Genomic DNA, 22,713 nt, shown 5'->3' with positions numbered 1-22,713 from the left:
TAGCAATAACAACGATTTAGGCAGTTACAATGCAAATGCCCTTAACCTCTCCCACTTTCTTTTTACTAATACAGCAAAATATTAAGGTAAAAGTCAGCCTGAGTAAATGAAAAAAGATGAATTATAGACTATTTCCAAAGGAAATACAATCATATTACCTTTGATGCTTATAAGAGCAACAATGAAGCTACCAGGATTTCCTAGTAGAGGCCTTGCTTTAGTAAATATTTATGAATGATTCAAAATTAGTCCATTGTTTGTAGATTCCTAAATGTCTGAGAAGATTCTGTTCAACTGAATCATTGGAATAATCAGCCCTTCAATTTCCTTTTCATTATTAATTTGCTTGGCAGATCCTCTATTCTATACACACTGAAAAGGTTAAGCTTCAGTCCAGCCCCTGTCCAAATGATAACAAATTCTGAACTTGTGAAATTCAATGAATAAAGATTTACTGTAGCATTAGTGTCCATTTAGAGCCACATAGATTCCTACCTATCTGACAACCTAATGAAGCAGAGTTCACAAAATGAACAAGTTCTAATGAACTGAATATGCTACAGAGAAGTTAATTGCCCTCTGGTCAGTGATAAGGCAACTTGAAAAAACGTGAGTCTGAACATTTTAAGCTGCCACTGCAGACCATTAACATCTACCCCTAGGACTCTGTCCCTGGACTCTTTGTTGTCTGTACAGACTAGAATTTGGTTAATGACCATAGCTAAGTAACATTTATTGAGAGTGCTAGCTACTAAACCCTAAGCGCTGTGCTAATATGATCATGATAGCATGTGATGATCCTCACAACAGCCCTCTATTCATGCCATCTAACAGATGAGGAAACAGAATCCAGGAGTTGCACTGATTTGTAAATGGCAAAGTCAAGGTTAGACCAAAGTTGTCTGATTCTTTCACCTTAACCACTTCATGTGTTCTAAATACTACATTAAGGGACTTCCCTGGTGGTCTAGCGTCTATGACTCTCTGCTCCCAATGCAGGGGGCCTGGGTTTGATCTGGAAAATCCCATGGACTGAGGAGCCTGATGGGCTGCAGTCCATGGGGTCACTAAGAGTCGGACACGACTGAGCAACTTCATTTTCACTTTTCACTTTCATGCATTGGAGAAGGAAATGGCAACCCACTCCAGTGTTCTTGCCTGGAGAATCCCAGGGACAGGGGAGCCTGGTGGGCTGCCGTCTCTGGGGTCGCACAGAGTCGGACACGACTGAAGCGACTTAGCAGCAGCAGCAGGGAACTAGATCCCACAGGCCATAACTAAAAGATCCTGCATGTCTCAATGAAGACTGGAGATCCCATGTACCACCACCAGGACCTGGCACAGTCAGCTAAATAAATATTTTTAAAATAGCTAAATATTATATTAATCAGGCACTTGGAGGTCTTACACCGAGGTCAATAGTACTAGTAATACTGCTTGGATGATAATGTCAGGCATGTTATTTGTAGTCAGAACACTGGGTATTAATATGGCTCCCAAATTTCTTCCAACCACATTTCGGCCCCCCCTCATTTATTTGTGAAATGGAGATGAGAATGTCTACCGAACAGGGTTGTCACAGGGATTTAGTTAAAATAATACACATGGGAGTACCTAGTGCCATACCTGACGAGTATTAATTAACTAAACTATGCTGTTGCGGCTGCTGTTTAGTCACTAAGTTGTGTCCGATTCTTTGTGACCCTGTGGACTGCAACCCTCCAGGTTCCTCTGTCCATGGGATTTCCCAGGGAAGAATACTGGAGTGGGTTGCCATTTCCTGCTCCAGGGGATCTTCCTGACCCAGGGATCTAACCCACGCTTCCTGCATTATAGGCAGATTCTTTACCACTGAGCTACCTGGAAGGCCGTTAACTAATCTATGCATGCTTGCATGCATGCGTGCATACTAAGTCACTTCAGTCATGTCCAACTCTTTGCAACCCTATGGACTGTAGCCCACTAGGCTCCTCTGTCCATGGGATTCTCTAGGCAAGAATACTAGAGTGGGTTGCCATGCCCTCCTCCAGGGGGCCTTCCCCACCCAGGGATAGAACCCCCATCTCTAGTGTCTCCTGCATTGGCAGGCAAGTTTTTTACCACTAGTGCCACCTGAGAAGCCCCTCACTAATCTGTACATGTTGCCAAATCCTTTTGGATAGCCTACCATGAACTAACTGTCCCTTTTCATCAAAGTGATGATATGGGCGCTGTCCCTAAGATGATATATATTTGTAAATTCATTTTAAGGATTAGGAAAATATGGGTTTTCCCTGTATCATTCATATTCCCTTATTCAATCTGGCTTTCAACCAAGGGCATGCATCTAATAGGTAAAAGTTAAATAGTGAAGAAATGTTCCGAAGAAATCAGTGTCCTTGATCTTCATGATCGCCAACTGAGCCAGCTGGAATGGCCCTTACCTGGCTGGCAAAGCTAGGATCAGTGAATGCTGTATTTAGTCCTTTAAGACAATTTAACCTCCACTTTTTTTTGCCTGCTTTTATTTTTATTCCTTTAAAGGGAATAGGCCCCAAAAGTAAAATAAGTTAACATTTCATGTGTCCATATCTGACACCTTGAGCCTGGCTGTCAGGAGGGTGCCACAGCTTCCAGTTCAGAAAGATAAAAGATCCATTAATACCCAAAGGAAGAAAAAAAGCAACCCACACACAAGCAGTGTGACTGTCATTTACACTTCTTTGTAACAGTCTAGACATACTGTATGGAGTGCTATCCAATGTGATAATTGGTAAGTAGATCTTTGCCCATGTACTGGGCTTACCTATGAATTATAATTCAAGGGTTGCATACCATTATTGGTTGGCTTGCCTGTAGCCTTTCTAGATTCAAGAGAAGTTGTACTATTCTCTCAGAAAACAGAGGTCGTAGAGGGTCAACCCCCTATAATAGACAATTATGGCATATGAAACATTAGCTTGGAATTTATAGCACATAATTCTATGAGAATGTGAGTCCAAATTTTCAACTGGCTCTGTGTTTAGTTTTAGACTCCAGTTTTGAAGATCATTTGGGCATTACTATTTATTTAAAATCCATTTCTTTTCAAAAATAAGTTAGAATCGTGTGGTAGACAGATTGAAACCTCTGAATGCCCAATCTTATGACTACTGCATTTGCTGCCAATTTGAAAGATAAAGGTGACTGCCCATCTGAAAAAGTAGTTTTTCATTGTTTAGTATTTTATGCACAATTCCAGACATCGGAAAACAGTTTTTATCAGACTGATATTTTTGCCAGCTTTTCAGCACATTGGATGTTTCATTAGCAGAGTCAAGAGGGAAGGTGCTAAGAGGAGGCTATGAACAATGTCCTGGAGGGATAGGTGGTTGTGGCATCTACAATCTAGAGAAAATCTGTTCATAAAATTTGCTGAATGAGGGGAGAAAGGGGACCAGAAGGGAACCTCTTAGTGAAACTAATCCACACTTAACAATTATTCATCAGTGAAAAAGAAACATATATACAGAAAAGCAAAAATCGGGGGCAAAAATATACTGAACTAACAGCGGAGGCCAGAAAGCAGCAAACTGCATTTTAAATCAAAGTAGTGTCTATAGTACAGGGAATTTGAAAGGACCTCATGTGGGGAAAAATATTTCCTGGGTGCCCTGGGGCTACTGCTCCAAATGCCTACTCCCTTGGTGTTCCTGGCTTCCATTGCCTCCAGCTGTGGTGCCTCCCCCTCCAGCTCAACAGGAGCAGTCTTGTAAGCACCTGTGAGCGAGCAAAAGAGCCACATGAAAACCGTGCCAGTGACTTTCATCATCAGCCTAAGGAGCTGTGATCCATCCGCACCTCCCTATTCCACGGCAAGCAAGAAGTTGAGCATCTTTATATTTATCCTTGTTAAGCATCGACACTAGAGCTACTTGTCTGCTTTAAGGACCTTGCAAGGACCTTAATTTTTATTTTTCTGTATTGGATGTAGAATGAAGTGTCTATATGCTCAGTTAATCTCTCCAGCCCCTTTTCTTTGCAGTTAACTCTCTTGTAACACCTACTGCAGGTTTAACAAGTGTAAGAGTCAGCTGTTTTGTGTGCCTATTCCTCCTACTAAGCTCTGAACTCCTAAAGACAGGAAAAAAGTTGGTTTTAGCTTTTTACTTTCCATGCGCCTAACACAGTGCTGTGTACCTACAGTCAGCCCTTTGTATCCTCGCATTCCGTATCTATGGATCCAACCAACTGCAGATCAAAAATATTTGGAAAAAAAGAAGAATTCCAGAAAGTTCTAAGAGCAAAACTTGACACACCCCTCATAACTATTTACATAGCATTTACATTATACTTATAACTGTGTACATGGTATTTACATTGTATTAGTTCCCTGGTCAGCAGTAAAGAATCCTTCTGCCAATGCAGTTCGATCCCTGGGTTGGAAGATCCCCTGGAGGAGGGCATGGCAACCCACTCCAGTATTTTTGCCTGGGAAATCCCATGGACAGAGAAGCCTGGCAGGCTACAGTCCACAGGGTCACAAAAAGTTAGACAGGACTTAGTCACTAAACAACAAAGGCATTATAAGTAATCTAGAGATGACAAAGTATGCAGGAGGATATGCATAGGTTATGTGCAAATAGTATACCATTTTATATAAAAGAGTGAGTCCCCTCATGGCTCAGATGGTGACGAGTCTGCCTACAATGCAAGAGACCGGGTTCAATCCCTGGGTCAGGAAGATCCCCTGGAGAAGGGAGTGGCAAGCTACTCCAGTATTCTTGCCTGGAGAATCCCGTAGACAGAGCAGCCTGGCAGGCTAGCGTCCATGGAGTCACAGAGTCAGACACAACTGAGCGGACTCACACTTTCACTTTTGAGTGTCTTCTGATTTGGGTATCCGTGGGGGTCCTGGGACCAATCACCCTCAGATACCAAGGAATGACTGTATTCTCAAGTCTCCCTTCCTCCTAGAATCCCTGTGTACCACATCATTCCTCTACCAAAGAATGAAGCTTTTATGTGATATATTTATTGGAACAACCCTGGATTCTTGAGTCTGGAATAAATGATGAAGGCCTAGAATGAAACAGAGTGACTTATCACTAAATACAGGAAGTTACCGTAGTATATGCCTCGAATAATGCTGTTCGGGACAAGTAAGTTCTAGTCACTTGTACAGATTCTCAAAAAAAGTGGTTCTGAAAATTTAGTATGCTTCAGAATCACCAGATTAAGTATGGCATAATCCTGGGCTCTGAGAAAATTCTGCTTTAATAGGTGGGACTGAAGAATATACAGGTTTAATAAACTCTCCAGTAATGATTCAAGCTCTCCAGGTAATTTTCAGAAGTGAAAATCACCGCCGTACTTTAGACATTTTGTCACCATAAGGATACCAACTTCTATTGTGGCAGTTAGGACTAGACAAGTGTGTTGAGAGAATTTTTTAAAGTACAGACAAATTTAGGTTGGTAAACCTTTGTTAATTGTATGTTCAGAAATGTACATGATGTGATAAATTCAAAAAAATATAAGAAATAGTTATTTTCCTGAAGGGATGGTCTTGCTGAGGAAGAAGGAAACTTCAAAAGAGTGATATCTATTTTATCAGTTCAGTTCAGTCACTCAGCCATATCCAACTCTTTGCTACCCCATGGACTGCAGCACACCAGGCTTTCCTGTCCATCACCAACTCCCAGAGCTTGTTCAAACTCATGTCCATTGAGTCAGTGATGCGATCCAACCATCTCATCCTCTGTCATCCCCTTCTCCTCCTGCCTTCAATCTTTTCCAGCATCAGAGTCTTTTTAAGAGTCAGTTCTTCGCATCAGGTGGCCAAAGTATTAGAGCTTCAGTTTCAACATCAATCCTTCCAAGGAATATTCAGGACTGATTTCTTTTAGGATTGACTGGTTTGATCTCCTTGCAGTCCAAGGGAGTCTCAAGAGTCTTATTCATGGCTGTACATGTGTTCCCCGTCCTGCACCCCCCACCCACCTCCCTCCCCGTGGTGGATTCATGTTGATATATGGCAAAACCAACACAATATTGTAAAGTAATTAGCCTTCAATTAAAATAAATAAATGTATATTTAAAAAAAAGAGTCTTCTTCAACACCACAGTTCAAAAGCATCAATTCTTCAGCGCTCAGCTTTCTTTATGGTCCAACTCACACATCCATACATGACTACTGGAAAAAACCTAGCTTTGACTAGACGGACATTTGTTGGCAAAGTAATGTCTCTGCTTGTTAATATGCTGTCTAGGTTGGTCATAGCTTTTCTTCCTAGGAGCAAGCATCTTTTAATTTCATGGCTGCAGTCATCATCTGCAGTGATTTTGCAGCCCAAGAAAATAAAGTCTGTCAATGAATACTGGAATGGGGCCAGTTCCCTTCTCCAGGGGATCGTCCCAACCCAGGGATTGAACCCAGGTATCCCCGCATTGCAGGTGTATTTTTTACCATCTGAGCCACCAAGGAAACCCTATCTATTTTATACATCATATCAGTAGTGTATATGTATCAATCTCCCAAAACCTTCCACCCCTCTTCCCCTTTGATATCCATGTATGTTTTTCCCTACATCTGTATCTCAGTTCCTGTCCTGCAAATAGGATCATCTATACCATTTTTCTAGATTCTACATATATGCATTAGTATATGACATTTATTTTTCTCATTCTGACTTTCTTCACTCTGTGTGACACTCTCTAAGTCCATCCATGTCTCTACAAATGACCCAGTTTCATTCCTTTTTATTGGTAATATTCCCTTGTGTATATATACACCACATCTCCTTTGTCTATTCCTGTTGATGAACAGTAGAAACTAAGACAACATTGTAAAGCAAGCATACGCCAATAAAAATTAATTTTTTAAAAAGTGGTAACTCATAGAATACTCTCTTCAAATGCTAACCAATGTAGCACTACAGGAGGACTCAGGAAGGAAAGATTTATGAACAAAATAGTTTGAATTTCACTGATGTGCCATGTAAACTCAGAGACAGTGATAGATACATCATGAGAAATATGTGAATTTAATAGATCCTAAACTCAAAACATGGACAGTTACCTTTGGCTATATTCTAGGTTTTTCTCCATTTGTGCATATTTTAAATTATGTTGTTTCTCCCGAAGCTAAATTTCAAAATTTTCTTTTTCAGATGGTTTGACTGACTGTGTGGACCCGGATTGTTGTCAGCAAAGCAACTGTTATGTCAGTCCTCTCTGCCAGGGCTCACCAGATCCTCTTGACCTCATTCAGCAAAGCCAATCTCTCTTGTCTCAGCACACTTTAAGACTCTTCTATGATCGAATCAAATTCCTTATTGGCAAGGACAGTACTCATGTCATTCCTCCAGAGATCTCATTTGACAGCAGGTATATATGTATTTATTTTATTCCTTAATGAACAGTGGTCATGTTTTTCTTTAACTGTGAAAGAAACACACACATATACGCACAAAACTCACATGATGTATATTATTCATGGTGAAGTGTAAGCAAGGCTTTTAATGACAAAAACAAAAGTATAATTTACAAATGTATTGTTTATCTTCTGGATTGATCCCTTGAAAAATTATTGAATTTCAGAAACTAAATTTTAAGTTTCATTCTATGGGTGTAAAACGTTTCCAGATGAGAGAATTGGGTGCATTTGATATTCTAAAGTGAAATGCAAGACGTGCGAAAATCTGTCTTCTAGGGAAGCTCAGATGTGTGAATTGTCACTAAAGGCCTGAGACCAAAATCCAACCCATTAGATGAAATTTTTTTTAATTAACTTACTTATTTGAAATGTAATAACATGAATTTGCTCATTGTCCTTCTCTGCTTCATCTTCAGCAATGATAGGTTTTAGTCATTAGCACTAGATATAAGTAACTCAATATTTCTGATCGCTTAAAAATGTCCTCTTTTGTTCATGCCACAGTTAAACATATTTAAATATTGTTGTTAAACAGTAAGGATGTTTATCTCTCAAAATAGAAAGTCCAGCAGTTGTGGGGTTCAGGGGTTGGCTCAGCTGAGGCTTCAGTCCCATCATCAAGGCCCCAGGTGCTTTACATTTCTCTAATCTACCACGTTCAGCAGAAACTTCATTCTCAGGTTTGATAGAAAGATGGTTGTGGCAGCTGCAAGTTCAATTCAGATGCAATAAAGACCAGAGGATAAAAAAGAAATACCACCCCCAGCATGGAATATAGAGTCTTCCCTTCATTCTGTTTCTGATATTTCAGTAGCTTCTAGACTATTACAAACAGAAAGTTTAAAAAAAAAAAAAAAAAACATGGAAAGTATTTGTCCGGGACCACTTGTCTACATCCCACCCACACAGTCACATCCTGGTCGGTATTATCAGTCCCTGAGAAAAGCTCGGTCAAGAGTTTATATTGATCTGAGTGACAATTGACGTTCAGTCTTCACCCCTGTGCACAGTAAGAAAGGGGTAAAAAAGACATGCATGGAAATTTAAAACAGTCAACATCCTTCTCCCAAATTGTATGCCAGAACTGTTATTGAAACTTAAACATTTCTCATTATGTTTATTTTTCTTTCTTCTTGATCTGTTATTTTTTGTTTTGTTTTTTAAATTTTGTATTATTTATTTGGCCGCACTGGGTCTTTGTTGCCATGCACCAGCTTTCTCTGGCTGTGGCGAGCAGGGGCTGCTCTCTGTTGTCGTGCACAGGCTTCTCATTGCAGTCATTCTTTTGCTGTGGGACGCAGGCTCTAGGTGCGTGGGTTTCAGGGCTTGTGGTGCGTGGGCCCCGTAGTTGTGGCTCACGGGCCCTGGAGCATGTGGACTTTGATAGTTGTGGTGCACAGGCTTAGTTGCTTCTCATTATGTTTACTATGTGCAGTTCTAACCTTTTAAAGCTTTAAACAGAACCCCAAACTCAAATGCTCATGTACCACAAGAAAGACCTTCTCTGCCAGGAGATCTAGTCAAAGTTTGCCTTCTTCCAAGAGACTTAGTCATCTCCATTTTGAAGTATCTCCCCCAGTTCAATAACAAGTCTGGGGTGATTTCAAATGGCTGCAGTCAAAGTATTTATTTAGATAGTAGATGCTTCACTTCCGCTTTTCACTTTCACGCATTGGAGAAGGAAATGGCAGCCCACTCCAGTGTTCTTGCCTGGAGAATCCCAGGGACGGGGGAGCCTGGTGGGCTGCGGTCTCTGGGGTCACAAAGAGTCAGACACGACTGAAGCGACTTAGCAGCAGCAGCAGCAGCAGATGCTTATTTATTGCACTCCAGAGGAACAAAGGAAACAAAAAACCTTCATGCTTAAGGAAATTCAGTCGAAACGAAGAAAAGAAGGTAAATGAAACTTCCATGACATGGAGATACATATTTAAATGACTCACTGAACTCAAGTACAGGGAGAAAGTCAGGACCTGAGAGAGACAGGAGCCAAGTTATTGTGACCCAGAGGAGGGCATTTGAGCAATAAACTTAGAAAAGTGAAGAGAAATTCCAGCCCCTGTGGTTCGGCTTCATGCTTCAGCAGTGTTTGCCAGCCAGTCGCAGAGTGAACAAACCTATTACTTGTGGTGCTTAATGCCCTTCTCCTCCTCCTGGCTTGATTGAGTTTTTCTTATTCTTTTGTAAAAGCTTCCAAGTTATCAAGTAGCTCTGAAAGTCGCATTTGAATTCAGAACTACGGTCTCCTTCACCCCGTGGTCTCAGCTCTGACACACATCTCTAATCTGTCAGAAAAGGGAAATAGTTGAGGACAAGCAATCTAACTATATTTCCTCTAAAAAATCAACACGTAATACAGTGTTATTCAGAGTATCTCTGGATAAAATAAATCCAACTCTGATCATGTAGAGTATAAGTAATAATAGTTATAAGCTCTTACATCTCTATTGTACTTTTTAGTTTGTGCAGCTTTCAAACAAACATTCTTTCATTGTATCCTCACGGTATCCCTGTGAAGTAGGTATTGTCCTGGTGCATTTTATATATGAGGAAACTGAGGTTCAGAGAGATTAAATGATTGTCCAACATCACACAGCCAATAGCCTTGTTTTGTAGCAACTCTTTTCTTTTAATTAGAGGATAATTGCTTTACAATGTTGTGTTGGTTTCTGCCGTAGGACAACACCAATCAGCTGTAAGTATATATGTGTATATCACCTCCCTCTTGAGCTTCTCTCCTACCCACCCCCTATCCCACCCCTCTAGGCTATCATGGAGCACAGGGCTGAGCTCCCTGTATTTTATAGTGGCTTCCCACTAACTGTCTATTTTACACACGGTAGTATATATATATATATATGTATGTATGTCAATGCTACTCTCTCAGTTCATCCCACATTCTCCTTCCCCTTGTGTCCACAAGTCCGTTCTCTACATCTGTGTGTCCATTCCCGCTCTGCAAATATGTTCATGAGTACCATTTTTCTAGATCCCATATATATACACTAATATACAGTGTTTGTTTTTCTCTTTCTGACTTACTTCACTCTGTATAACAGGCTCTAGCTTCATCCACCTCACTAGAACTGACTTAAATTCACTCCTTTTATGGCTGAGTAATATTCCATTGTATAAACGTACCACATCTTCTTTATCTATTCATCTGTCAGTGGACATCTAGGTTGCTTCCATGTCCTGACTATTGTAAATAGTGCTGCAATGCACATTGGGATACATGTGTCTTTTTCAGCTATGATTTTCTCATGGTATATGCCCAGTAGTGGGTCAAATGTTAGTTTTATTCCTATGCAGTAACTCTTGTTTTCTTTCTGTTACACCACTGCTGCCTCATTTCAACTTGTTTTTAAATAAGCCAAGTGACTGAGATCTAATTTATACAGGATGAATGACAACTGGTTGAATGACATCTGGAAACCAGGCAATATTGTAAAACCCACCTCATTTGAACACATTTCAATGATATTTCGCTGATATTATTTACAAAGTTGAAGCCAGTGTTAATGAACTTCTTGGTAGAACAACTGGTAAAATGGGCCTTTTGCTACATGTAAATTGTTATTAAGCACTTCTTTTGTGTCAGGTCTCATACTAAACTTTTACATGTGTTATTTAATCCTTACAAAAACCTGATATGGTAGGTACCATTGTGATCCCCACTTTTGGGGTAACAAAACAATAACTGAGTTATCAAGTTGCTTGCCCAAGGTCACAATCAGTGAGTGTCAGAGCCAGGATCTGAACGCAAGCAGATTCATACTGAGAGCCAGACTTCTAAACCACTATGTTGAGCCACTTTGGCTCCTTAGAGAGCTGGGCTAAAGACTTTTGGTCCTTATACATATCTGACTGTGGGGTTGCTCTCCTCAGACAGATCTAGAACACAGGTACTGTAATCAGGGAATCCAATCTGCTCTTAGGTTTTTGCCACATAATTGAGTGACAGCTGGGGAGGCAGATGAAGAAATCATTGCTGATGGGCTCATTTGCCTACTGGCAAACTGTGAGCCGCACAGAGGACTTGCTGCTGAGTGTGGCCACCATCAGAGGCCTGTGAGCTAAAGATGGTGGCATATAGGTGAGTAACTGTTGCAAGGATGCATAAAGGTTAAATAGCTGTTCATCCTTGTGCATCCAAGTGAGACTGGCTTTCTTGCTGTGAGTTCTCTGCACTGGTATGCGAGAGCACATGGAACGTGGACCTCATGTGCCTCCGATGGTGTGATGTCACTGGCAACATGCCATTTGCCCACAGTAGAGTCTCCCAGCAAGCCTGGCAGTTACCGCTTTTTCCTTAAATACACTTTACCCTGTAGCCTGAGTTTCTTTCTTTTTTTTCAACTGACTCCAAACATGACTACAAAGTAAATGACATATTCTGCACGCCCTGTATGACTTATTACTTTTTAATAATGTAAATAGGTGAACAGAAGCATTATTGATCTTCAGTGTCTAAGCATTTAATCACTATTAATAATGTAAAAGGTTTTTATAAATATGTAAAAACAAGAGTACATTAAACTAAACGACAGCAGTAATTTGCAAAGCCAGACATTTCACTCGCCATCACTAATGGAGAAGTGCATTTAAAAAACAAAATCCTACCGGGGTTAGTGCAACCGCTGACAGCAAGGTCTGGCCAAACTCATTTGTCTGTTTTGTAGCCACAAGAGGCTGATCCACACATCAATCCACGTCTAGTGTCTACATCAGGCCTTACTTACTATCAGCCCACAGCTGTATTTTGTTTGGCCCAACATTTAGAAACTAAGAGATCTAACATAAAAATTGGAATGTCTTCATTCTCTAGAAAATTGACAAAATTTGACATCTCTGGTATAGGTGTTCCAGAGTTGAGGGCCAGCCACCCCTCTGGAATGTCAATGGCATGCCTCTCTAGCTCACCAGTCACTGGTTCCCTTGCTCCTGGCTCAACTCCTGCACTTTTAATGTCCTGCCTGACCCTCTTGGCATTTGAGTTTGTAACATCTGGACTACACAGCTTCTCTAGCTTTCCGTGGAAAGACCTCAAGTGTTTTGTTTTTTTTACTTTCTGATCTGTTTCCCTGAGAGTCTGTAAAAATCCTATCTTAACTAAGAGGAAAAAAGTGACTGAGCGTGAACTAGAAATCAGATTAATGGAAGGATATTTCCACCAATATTTCACTAAGGGGCCTGCGTGCACCTCATGAGTAAGTTGATAGACACTCTGCCTCACACTTGAGGCTAATAGACTCCCAGGTCCCACCATAGTGGAAACAAAACGTCCACTTTCTGTGAGAAAGATGTGGATATTAAGAGGCACTTTACTATTATGTTCGTCACTTAGAGTAAGTTTTAAGAACAATCTGAAGATCTTAAAATTTGCAGCGCTGCTGCTGGGTGTGGTTGTGGCAGTCTGATGCATCTGCTTCTTCTGGAATCCTTAGCCCAGTTGAAAAGCACTAAGCACACAAGGGCTTCCCTGGTGGCTCAGGGGTAAAGAATCCGTCTGCAGTGCAGGAGACACAGGTTCAGTCCCTGGGTCAGGAAACTCCCCTGGAGGAGGAAGTGGCAACCCACTCTACTATGGCCTGGAGAATCCCATGGACAGAAGAACCTGGTGGGCCACAGTCCATGGGGTCACAAAAGGTCGGACACGACTGAGCAACTAAACAAAAACAAAGCCCATGACAGTGGTGTTGCTGCTGCTGCTGCTGCTGCTAAGTCGCTTCAGTCGTGTCCGACTCTGTGCGACCCCATTGACGGCAGCCCACCAGGCTCCCCCATTCCTGGGATTCTCCAGGCAAGAACACTGGCTACAAAATGAAGAGGTTGAGCAGGGTGATAGGTTTCTTCTAGTTCTAACTTTCTGTGAAGTTGCTGTATTTTAAATTCTTGTGCCACTCTGGGATGTGCAGTACAGAAGCTCTGAACCATCCTCACTGCTAAATCTGGTTTCTGTGAGGACAAGGATCAAGTCTGATTTGTTCTCTTGTTTTGATTATCTATCACTGTATAGCAAACTCCTCCAAAATATAGTGGATTAAAATAATTGGTGATGATTAGATTTCTTGATTCTGTGGGTTAGAAAATAAGGCAGGGAAAAAAAGGAAAGGAAGGAAGGATAAGAAATTCTGACAGGGTGTGGCCAGGATGACTTGTCTTTTCTCCATGATACTTGGGCTTTCAGCTAATCTAATTCAGCTGGGAGCTAGAAGAGCTGGCTAGCCTCCAGGAATCCCTCTTCCTGCTTAAATCCTCTCCATTCAGGCTTCCTATGGGAGGGCAGCCTATAGGTTGGCAGCCAACCTTGAGTTTGTCTGAGCTCAGAACTCCAAGTTGGATTATTCCAAGAGACAGGAACCAGAAGGTGCCAGTCTCTTAAGACCTGGATCCAAAATCACACCAGTGTCACTTGTGTTATATACTATGTATTAAAGTAGTCACAGAGGTTGTTCAGATTCAAAGGGAGGGTCATAAATCCCACCTTTTACTGAGAGAAGTATCAAAGAATGTATGACCATCTTTAATCTACGACACCACCATATCCCCAGATTCTAACACAGGATTTGGCAGAAAAGAGGTTAAAAAAAAGGAGTGGATGAGTGAGTGACATAGATGCAGTGATATTGAAGTGCTCTTCTCATATTTACTAATGAAAAACTCATTTTCGTTGCCTAGAACACACAGATGATATTAGGACCTCAAAGTAGTTAATTCCCAAATGTCGGAGCAGCCTAAAGGTAAGGTTACTGTTCTCCAAATAGCACAGGAACAAATTCATAAAAGATGAAGTGATTATATAACAGTAGCAAAGTAATTACTCTTGTTTTTTTTTTAACTTATGAGACATTCCACCACTGGCAGAGCCTATCCATAATTGACATCATTTATAACTCTGTGTAACCATCAATAATGCTCTCTGCCTTCAGTGGGCTTGATAATCAAAACTTAGAACCAAGAAAAAATTAGAAAATAATGAGCAGTATCAGGGAGTCAGTAGGAAGACTGCTGTGAACTGGCTCTTTGGAGTGAACTGGAAGACAACTGGAACTTTGGTGTTCCAGCTCATGAGAAAACCCAAGATAAGCACCCCAAAACAAACTGAGGTGCTGCAAATGCCTTGAGTGTGGCCTTCTTGGATAACTCTTTATTTACCCGAGTCCTTCCCTTCGTTTATGACACTTCCCTCCATAATGAAATCTTGATGCACACACCTGATTATTCATGATACCAGGTAACAGCCATAATTACTTATCATAACTTATTTAATAAAATATGTTTTTCTGCACTTAGTTGATTTGGGAACATATACCATGTAAAATCCTGTGAATGGCAAAATGAGTTATTAAATCAAGACTGAGGTTAAGGGAAAGGCTCTAGGAAGATGATCATTGCTGCAGAAGTTGCTGATCTCAGATTAGACTAAAGACTTAAGAATAACCATACTCGACAGATACAAATTATTGTTTTTGAAGTGTACATTTTACTGATACATTAATATTCCAGAGTTACTGAGGATCTTAAATTTCTCTACAATATTTACCAAAGTCCTCTACTCTCCCTAATGTAATCTAATATCCTGCTATCAACTCATTTTTACAAAATGATGAAGATATGTGTTCACTCCTTTATTCAACAGATATTTCTTGAGTCACCCACTCTGTGCCAGGAACTGTGGAGATGGGGGTAAACAAAAGAAACAGGGTCCCCTTATTCACAGAATTCCCTTTACATTCCAGTGGGGGAAGCAGTCAGAATTTCATGTAAATACATAAAAAAATAAATTAATTATAAATTTTAATAAATTCTGTGGATTATGGAACATCAAGTAGCTTGGGGTTCATCAACTCAGAGTCCCAAATTCTGCTGCTTTGCTGGAGTAGACAGGTAACCTAAATGGATGTAAGAGAAGACATATTCTATCAAATGAGACAAAGTCATTAAACAATTTCAGAAGGGAGACTAACCTGGAAGTTTTCAGCAGTCATTCAGAGATGTGACTAATTGAGTCAGGTGAGCATGAGGAGCTGCTAAAATGGACACTCACAGGAGTCTATTGGTGACTTGCAAGAAAAAATTCAAAGCTTATTTGGACAGTGAGCAGCTTAACTATTTGCAAGATGTTTCATCCTATGACATCTGGAGCTATAAATAATTTTTAATACAATTTGGAATGTTTGTGTTAGATTAATTCAAGGGGAAAAAACAATCACCCCAAAAAACTCCCATTCACCGCAGTGAAAAAATGTCCCCATTAACCATACTTTGGCATCATTTGTAATGATAGATCCTACAATTTCTTTCAAGATAATCCATATTTGGGGAAGATTAATCATTTCATCTTGAGATTGATGAAAATGACAGTGTTGACTTGGTTCGTGTATTGGCCCTGTCCTAGGCTCCGGACTACAGCGGACAAATTGGCTTCCCTGGTGGCTCAGATGATAAAGAATCCACCTGTAATGCAGAAGACCCTGGTTCAATCCCTGGGTTGGGAAGATCCCCTAGAGGAGGGCATGGCAACCCACTCCAGTATTCTTATCTGGAAAACCCCATGGACAGGAGCCTGGCAGGCTGCAGTCCATGGGGTTGCAAAGAGTCAGACACAGCTAAACGACTAAGCACAGCACATATAGTCCAGTGAAGAAAACTGACAATAATGAAAAAGGTAAATGTCAGGTAGGAATAGGTACCGTCGACTGAGGTAAAGAAAGGTTAGGGACAAAGAGTGACCATTTTAGACAGAGTGGTCTGGGAGATCCTCTCTGGGGAGATGACACTAGAGCTGAAACCTCATAGTATTCATCTATATGTTAGTTGATTGTGACATGAACATTTCCTGCCACGTGGACCCTTGTGCAGTAGCCTATCACACAATCCAGAGCCTGGCTGTCACTTGTAGGGGCCCACTGAATCAGGATCCTGTGGCCTTGTGTGAAACAGAAAGGTAGAACAAACCTTTCTCAAGGAACTACTACACACTGGTTACTGTACCAGGTTTTCCTGATAAGTGGATGGGGTGCCTGTCCTCTAGGACTATTGAGAAAAGCTGACTACTTCGGACAAACTGAATAGCCTCCAGAAAGAGAAATCAGCAACAGCCATTGACCATTTAGTTATGAAAAGAAAAAAAAAATTGCAGATCTTCATCCATTAGTGTTTGACCCTAAAAGAAATCAAATATATAGAAACTGTGTCCTGATTTGGAATTATGAAAAAGAAAAGATAAGAAAACTTTATATTTTAGAATATTTATAAGAAATGCAATGTTATTGCAATACTAAAGCATTCATTGAGGACTTCCTTGGTGGGCTTCCCTGATGACTCAGATGGTAAAGAATTTGCCTGCAATATAGGATACCCAGGTTTGATCCCTGGGTTGGGAAGATCCCCCAGAGAAGGGAATGGCAACCCACTCCAGTATTCTTGCCTGGAGAATCCCATGGACAGAGGAGCCTGGCAGGCTACAGTCCATGGGGTCACAAAGAGTTGGACACGACTGAGTGACTAACACTTTCAGTTTCACTTGGTGGTCCAATGATAAGGAATCTGCCTTGCCAGTGCAGGGGACGTGGGGTTGATCCCTGTTCTGGGAAGATCCCACATGCCTAGGAGCAACTAAGCCCATGCACTACAACTACGTTGAAACCTGTGTACCCTAAAGCCCATGCTCTGCAATGAGAGAAGCACAGCAATGAGAAGCCCATGCACCTCAACTAGTAGCTCCCACTCCACTCACTGCAACTAGAGGAAGCCTGAGTGCAGTAACAAAGACCCAGCACAGCCAAAAATAAATTAATTAATTAAAATTTAAAAAGCATTCATTGAATTAACATTCACAGTCTATGTACAGGTCTTCCCCCAGAAGGTTTGTGACGTAATCATTCGTAATTTTGCTGAGGAACAAATTTGAATCCATATGTTTTGTGTTTAGCTTTTTCATGAATCTAGTAGTTATGGACCTCCAAGTCTATTTACATATGGCAAATCTGTGTGTATTTTTAATTTTAAGAATATGAAAGACATTATACCATGTATACAACTAGGGGTTGGTAAACACACAATGCAACAGTTGCTGAATAAATTGAATAAACTAAGGACTGAGGAAATCTCTTTCTAGAGCATCAGCACCTGCCAATGTCTGTGTTCACCTTTCTTTCGAAAGGGAGGCACTGCACATAACCTGCCCGCATTTGGAAAAGGAACCCGAGTGGTTTGGCTCTGCCATGATCCCCTGTGATTCTGTCTTCCCACATTACTTTTCCTAAGCAACCTCCTTTGCTTATCCCTTGTGCAGTTGTTGTCCCAAGTGAGAAGTTAGATTGTTGCTACTTGCTAATAAAGCACTTTGATCTCGCTTATGTGAAAGGTGTTACACCTGTGAAGATGGGAACTCCTGATTGTTCAGTGAACTATTTTATCTAATGCTAAAGTTCAGGAAACACATGTTCAAGACACATTTAAAAAATTACAAAGTGCTGAAGGCTCCAAGATTTATAGTGCTGACTAGCTCTTGAAATCAGCAGTCAACACCTAAAGGTACCAAAAAAGAAAGAATGTGCGACTTTCACTTCTTTGCAAGTTCTTGAGCAAAGAAATCCAACAAATCTTTAAAAAGCCGTTCAGTTGGTTACTTGTGATATTTTGAAACTCAGATGTCCTGAGGTCCTTAATAACAGTCATTAGTAATGCCCAGTAGCTGTCTACAACTTATCTCAGTGTGAATAGGTGTTTTCTAATATTTTATCTTACTGCGAAGTTAAGATTGAGAGGCTCAAATCCTTAGTACCTACTTCTCAGCCATATGATCTGCGTGAAGTGACTTTAGCTGGTTCTGTCATCTAAACTTGTCCCTAGAGAGGGCAGAGTAAATGCTAGTTTATGGAGAAAGAATAAATGACACAGTGTGGCATATCCACTATACACCCTGCACGTAGAAAGTGCCCAGCAGTTGGTAAAGGTCTACAAAGTAGTGATAGCCTATGGATAGCACCATCTTTGTGGGTGAGCACTTTCTTTTCCTTTGTAGCCACATCATTTACATCTTCTCTTTAAAATGCTACAGCTTAGGCCCTTGAGAGTCCAGGTCAAAAGACCTCCACCAATTCTGCCACTTAATAGCTGTGTTATCTTAAGCAACATTTTTCGACCTCTTTGAATCCATTTCCTCATTTTTTAAAACAGGCTATTAGTCGCACCTACTCAGGGCTATATTGATGGTAAGTGAAATAAAATAAGGAAGGTGCCTTGCATGGTACCTGACTCATAGTAAGTGCTTAATGAATGTCTTATTTATATAAATACATATATTCATATTGTATATTTGTATATATTATATGCATTTATATATATAAATATAGATATCAGGGTACATAATATAATTTGAAAGGTCAAGTTCAAAAGGCAGTCACTTTACTGGGTTATTTTATTGTTCCAGTGTCTTCATGAGCTGATTAGGAATAAGGCAGGGAAGAACTATTAGTCTCACTTTCCATAAGGAACAAACGAGGCTGAGAGTAATTCCATTTCTTAGGAAAAGTCACATGGATGATTATTAACGAGCCAGAGCTAGCACTGGGGTGGACAAAGTTAGACCCCACTTTTTCCTCCTGGAGGGAAGAGTAATCCATGGCCAAGCTATAGCCAACAAGACAGACTTGCCCTGTATTTAATGACTATCCATTATTTGAAGGGCAGATTCACAGAGAAGTGACAGGAAAGGTTAATGAGGTTAATAAAACCCCATCAGGCTGATTACAAAGATAAAACCATTTGAGTAAGGTATAAAACAAGCCAAAAACAAACCAACCAAAAAAATAAAATAAAACTTGAGATTATTCAAGGGTTGCAAGGGCTTCCAGGACACATATTTCAGGATTCAAATTCTGGACAAAAATAATCATGTGTCTAAATGAGGCAAACCGGTACTTTCACAGCCCTGAAAAATGTGACTGTGTCGTCAGTTTTCTTATTGCTTCAAAACACTTGATCTCTTTCCCATTACTTTCGGGATCTCAGGCATCCAAAGCAAGCCCACTTTTGACAAGCAATTACCAGGGCATATGGGAAAATAGCCACCCTACCTCAGGGGGGTGCCCCCATTTTGTTTTACTTGAAACATCACTAGCCATGAGGAAAATAATTCTGCTTAAAAAACTATCTGCATTTTCCATAGCACCACCTTTCCCAAAGTCCTAGAATGTTGATGGGTAATGCTCCTACCTAGCTACTTTTAATGTTACCCAGTTAGTAGGTATTATTTATTTGGACTAGTGACCAACTGAGTAGGATTAAATCAGCCAGTTCTATTTAAGTAAAAACTAATGAGATTTTACTGGGTTTGCATCTGAACTTTCACTGCATTCACATTTTCAGAACATGAAAACAGGTTTATGCTGTAACATTATATGTTTTCATGGTGCTGTACCAGCTTAGATAACTTATATCAAAAAAACAGTATGTGATAATCATATGGTTTTTATTTTTCAATTTGTTAATGTGGTGTATTACATTTGATACATGGCGAAACCAATACAATATTGTAAAGTTAAAAAATAAAATTAATTAAAAAAATAAAATAAAAAAAAAACAGTATGTGATATGTGGAAACCCCCAGATACCCAATATCAGAGCCTTCAAATATATGTGAGTTATGAAATACCAAATTGTAATTACATGGTTGTAGATAAAGGAAAAAATGGGGTTAGTGTTCATAAATTAAGTATTTGAGGAGGACTATTCATTCATCCTTCCCAATCACAGGGGTACTATTTAATTCCCTGAAGTAATCAATTATCAAACAAAACTCTCATGATGAAGTCATAGAACGCTGGCTTCTAATAAATGAACTGTAAGACATCTATCTGTCACACATGAACCTCAAAGTGGTCTCTGAAACACTTGAAGTAGTGCTGTGGGATTGGTTGGAAATATTTTGCAACTTCACATAAAGATATTTGAGCTGAAATTCAGTGGAGCTTTGTTGAGCACATGCTATGTATACAAGGCACTAGGAAGGACACAGAAGAAAATCACACTGCCCTTGCCCTGGAGTGACTATCTAATAAGAAAGACAGACCTATAACTCCTACCCAGGATAGGCTGTGACACATGTAGTAGCACGGATTCGGCGCTGAGAAAAATGAAAGTGAAAGTCGCTCAGTCGTGTCCTACTCTTTGCATGGACTATAGGCCATGTAGTCCATGGGATTCTCCAGGCCAGAACACTGGAGTGGGTAGCCTTTCCCTTCTCCAGGGATTGAACCCAGGTCTCCCACATTGCGGGCAGATTCTTTACCAACTGAGCTCTCAGAGAAGCCCAAATATAAAAGCTTTTATTCATTGTGTGCCGCCATGGATACGAGGGTATCATTAGCCCTTTGTCCCAACTGCTCAGAGGTATTTGTGTTCTAGGAGGGCCCCCCAGAAGCAGCGGTCATTTAGCCCAAATGACACAATCTACAGCTGTGGAACCTTATGATATAATAAGCCTGTGGAGAAGATGTCGGGAGAACCATTAAAGCACACCTCACAGGCAGCAGATTTCTGTCCCTTGGAGACTTGAGCCAACTGACAACTCATAGAAGAATTTACAAGGCAGGATTCCAGTGCCAGTGAGCAGAGGATCCACATGGCCTCTCCCAGCTCAGCCTTTCTCAATTCTGCCTCTTGACCAGAGCTGTCAGCTGTGGAAAGGATTTCATCTGTTCCTGTGGAAAAAACAACCTCACCTGCCCACCTGCTGCCAAGACCCCCCACTGGCCAGGCCTTGACTTGGGACACTACCCTTCAAAGGTTCTTATGCTCCTGTTGGCAGCAAAAGCAAGTAGCTCTAACTTCCCGAGCCCTTCAGCCTCATTTTCCTTATGAAAGATTTTAATCAGAAATACAATGCAGTAAATTACATCTTCTTTCAGCAATTTAGTTTTCAGCGTTGTTTTTCAAACCAACTTCTGTGCTTGAGGTTAATGTTTTCGCCTGAGGTGTTGAATGAATATTGGAAATTTGACATTGAAGACAAAAGGCAACAAATAAGGGAAAAGGAAAATGGAACCCAGAGTTTATTGAAGGCTAGGGATAATTTGACTATGCCACGAAAATAGCAAATACAGAATGAATTAGACCTTTTGCATCAGAACTATCTAACAAGCAGCTTGTTAGCTCAATAAGGCTCTCGGTAAAGTGTATTCGGACTTACATTTCCCAAGATGCCCTGTTCTTCAAACTAAACTCCCAACATCTAGAGGATTCAGCATTTAGTTAAAGGGACAAGCAGTTCCTTTGAGGTTGCTGCTTTAGCATAGTGACAGCCGGTAGACAGCTTGGCAGCAGTCTGTATTCTCCAGAGAGCAAGAAAAGAGATACTTGTGAGGGGTGATCTTCCCCATACGTGTTTTTAAAGTCACTTTGGACATGTTCATCCAAGTTCAAGTTATCTTGCTGTAACCCACCACAGCAGAGAGAGGTCCTTGTTTCTAAAGGTTGAAGGAAGCAGAGTCTTCCTTCAAGTCTGAATCAAAGAACAAGAGCCCCAGGGAAAGATGGAGAGCATGCAGCACCCACCTCTAAGAGTACACACACACACACACACACAACACAACACAAAAGACAGTCGCACTGGGCACATACATGCTATACACATTTGCAGTGACAGCTTCGTGACAGTTCAGACAGTAATTTCTGGTGTCTCATTTCAAAGGTTCAGAAGAGTTCCGAGTATTATTTAATTGAAAATGTTTCAGAAAAAGGTCCTTGAAAGATTAGGACTCACGTCGAGGGTTGTTTTCACGTGGCAAAAATTTCAGAGTTCAAAATGTTTCCTTAGAACAGACCAAGGACAGGCCAAGGATGACTGCCTCATTTAAAGGGTGATTTGAAGAAGCTTGGGGTTTCCCTGGTGGCTCAGACAGTAAAGAATCTGCTTGCAATGCAGGAGACGAAGATTCGATCCCTGGGTCGGGAAGATCCCCTCATGGAGGAAATGGCAACCCACTCCAGTATTCTTGCTTGGAGGATCCCATGAACAAAGGAGCCTGGCAGGCTACAGTCCATGAGGATCAAAGACTTAACTGAACAACTAACACTTTCACTTTCACTTTTTGGAGAAACTGGAGAGGAAACATGGAGGCAGCACAATGCACAGGACAGAAAACACAGAAAGTAGGATTCTGGGGTTACCAAAGTCAGACCCCGGGCATACCCACCTCACTGCTTCAGCAAGGATCTAATCTAGGAAAAACATGAATTATTCAGGCTGCCTTGGATATGAGAAGCATACACAAACAGATTATACACATGCGGGAGAAACTACATTT

General features: G+C 40.7%; 1 protein-coding gene across 6 annotated transcripts in view; it reads left to right on the top strand.

The window, feature by feature from the left end:
• TENM1 (teneurin transmembrane protein 1) overlaps window positions 1–22,713 on the top strand; it is a 916,085-nt gene that overhangs the window by 725,224 nt on the left and 168,148 nt on the right. For all 6 annotated transcript variants that reach the window (XM_005227449.5, XM_059883262.1, XM_059883266.1 and 3 more), the window contains one exon: window positions 7,131–7,347. In XM_005227449.5, the coding sequence (XP_005227506.2) occupies window positions 7,131–7,347 (217 nt within the window). The remainder of the gene's footprint in view (window positions 1–7,130; window positions 7,348–22,713) is intronic.

Source organism: Bos taurus, chromosome X (assembly GCF_002263795.3).
Source record: "Bos taurus isolate L1 Dominette 01449 registration number 42190680 breed Hereford chromosome X, ARS-UCD2.0, whole genome shotgun sequence".
Lineage (NCBI taxonomy): Eukaryota > Metazoa > Chordata > Mammalia > Artiodactyla > Bovidae > Bos > Bos taurus.
This window is presented reverse-complemented; position numbering and strand designations above follow the sequence as displayed.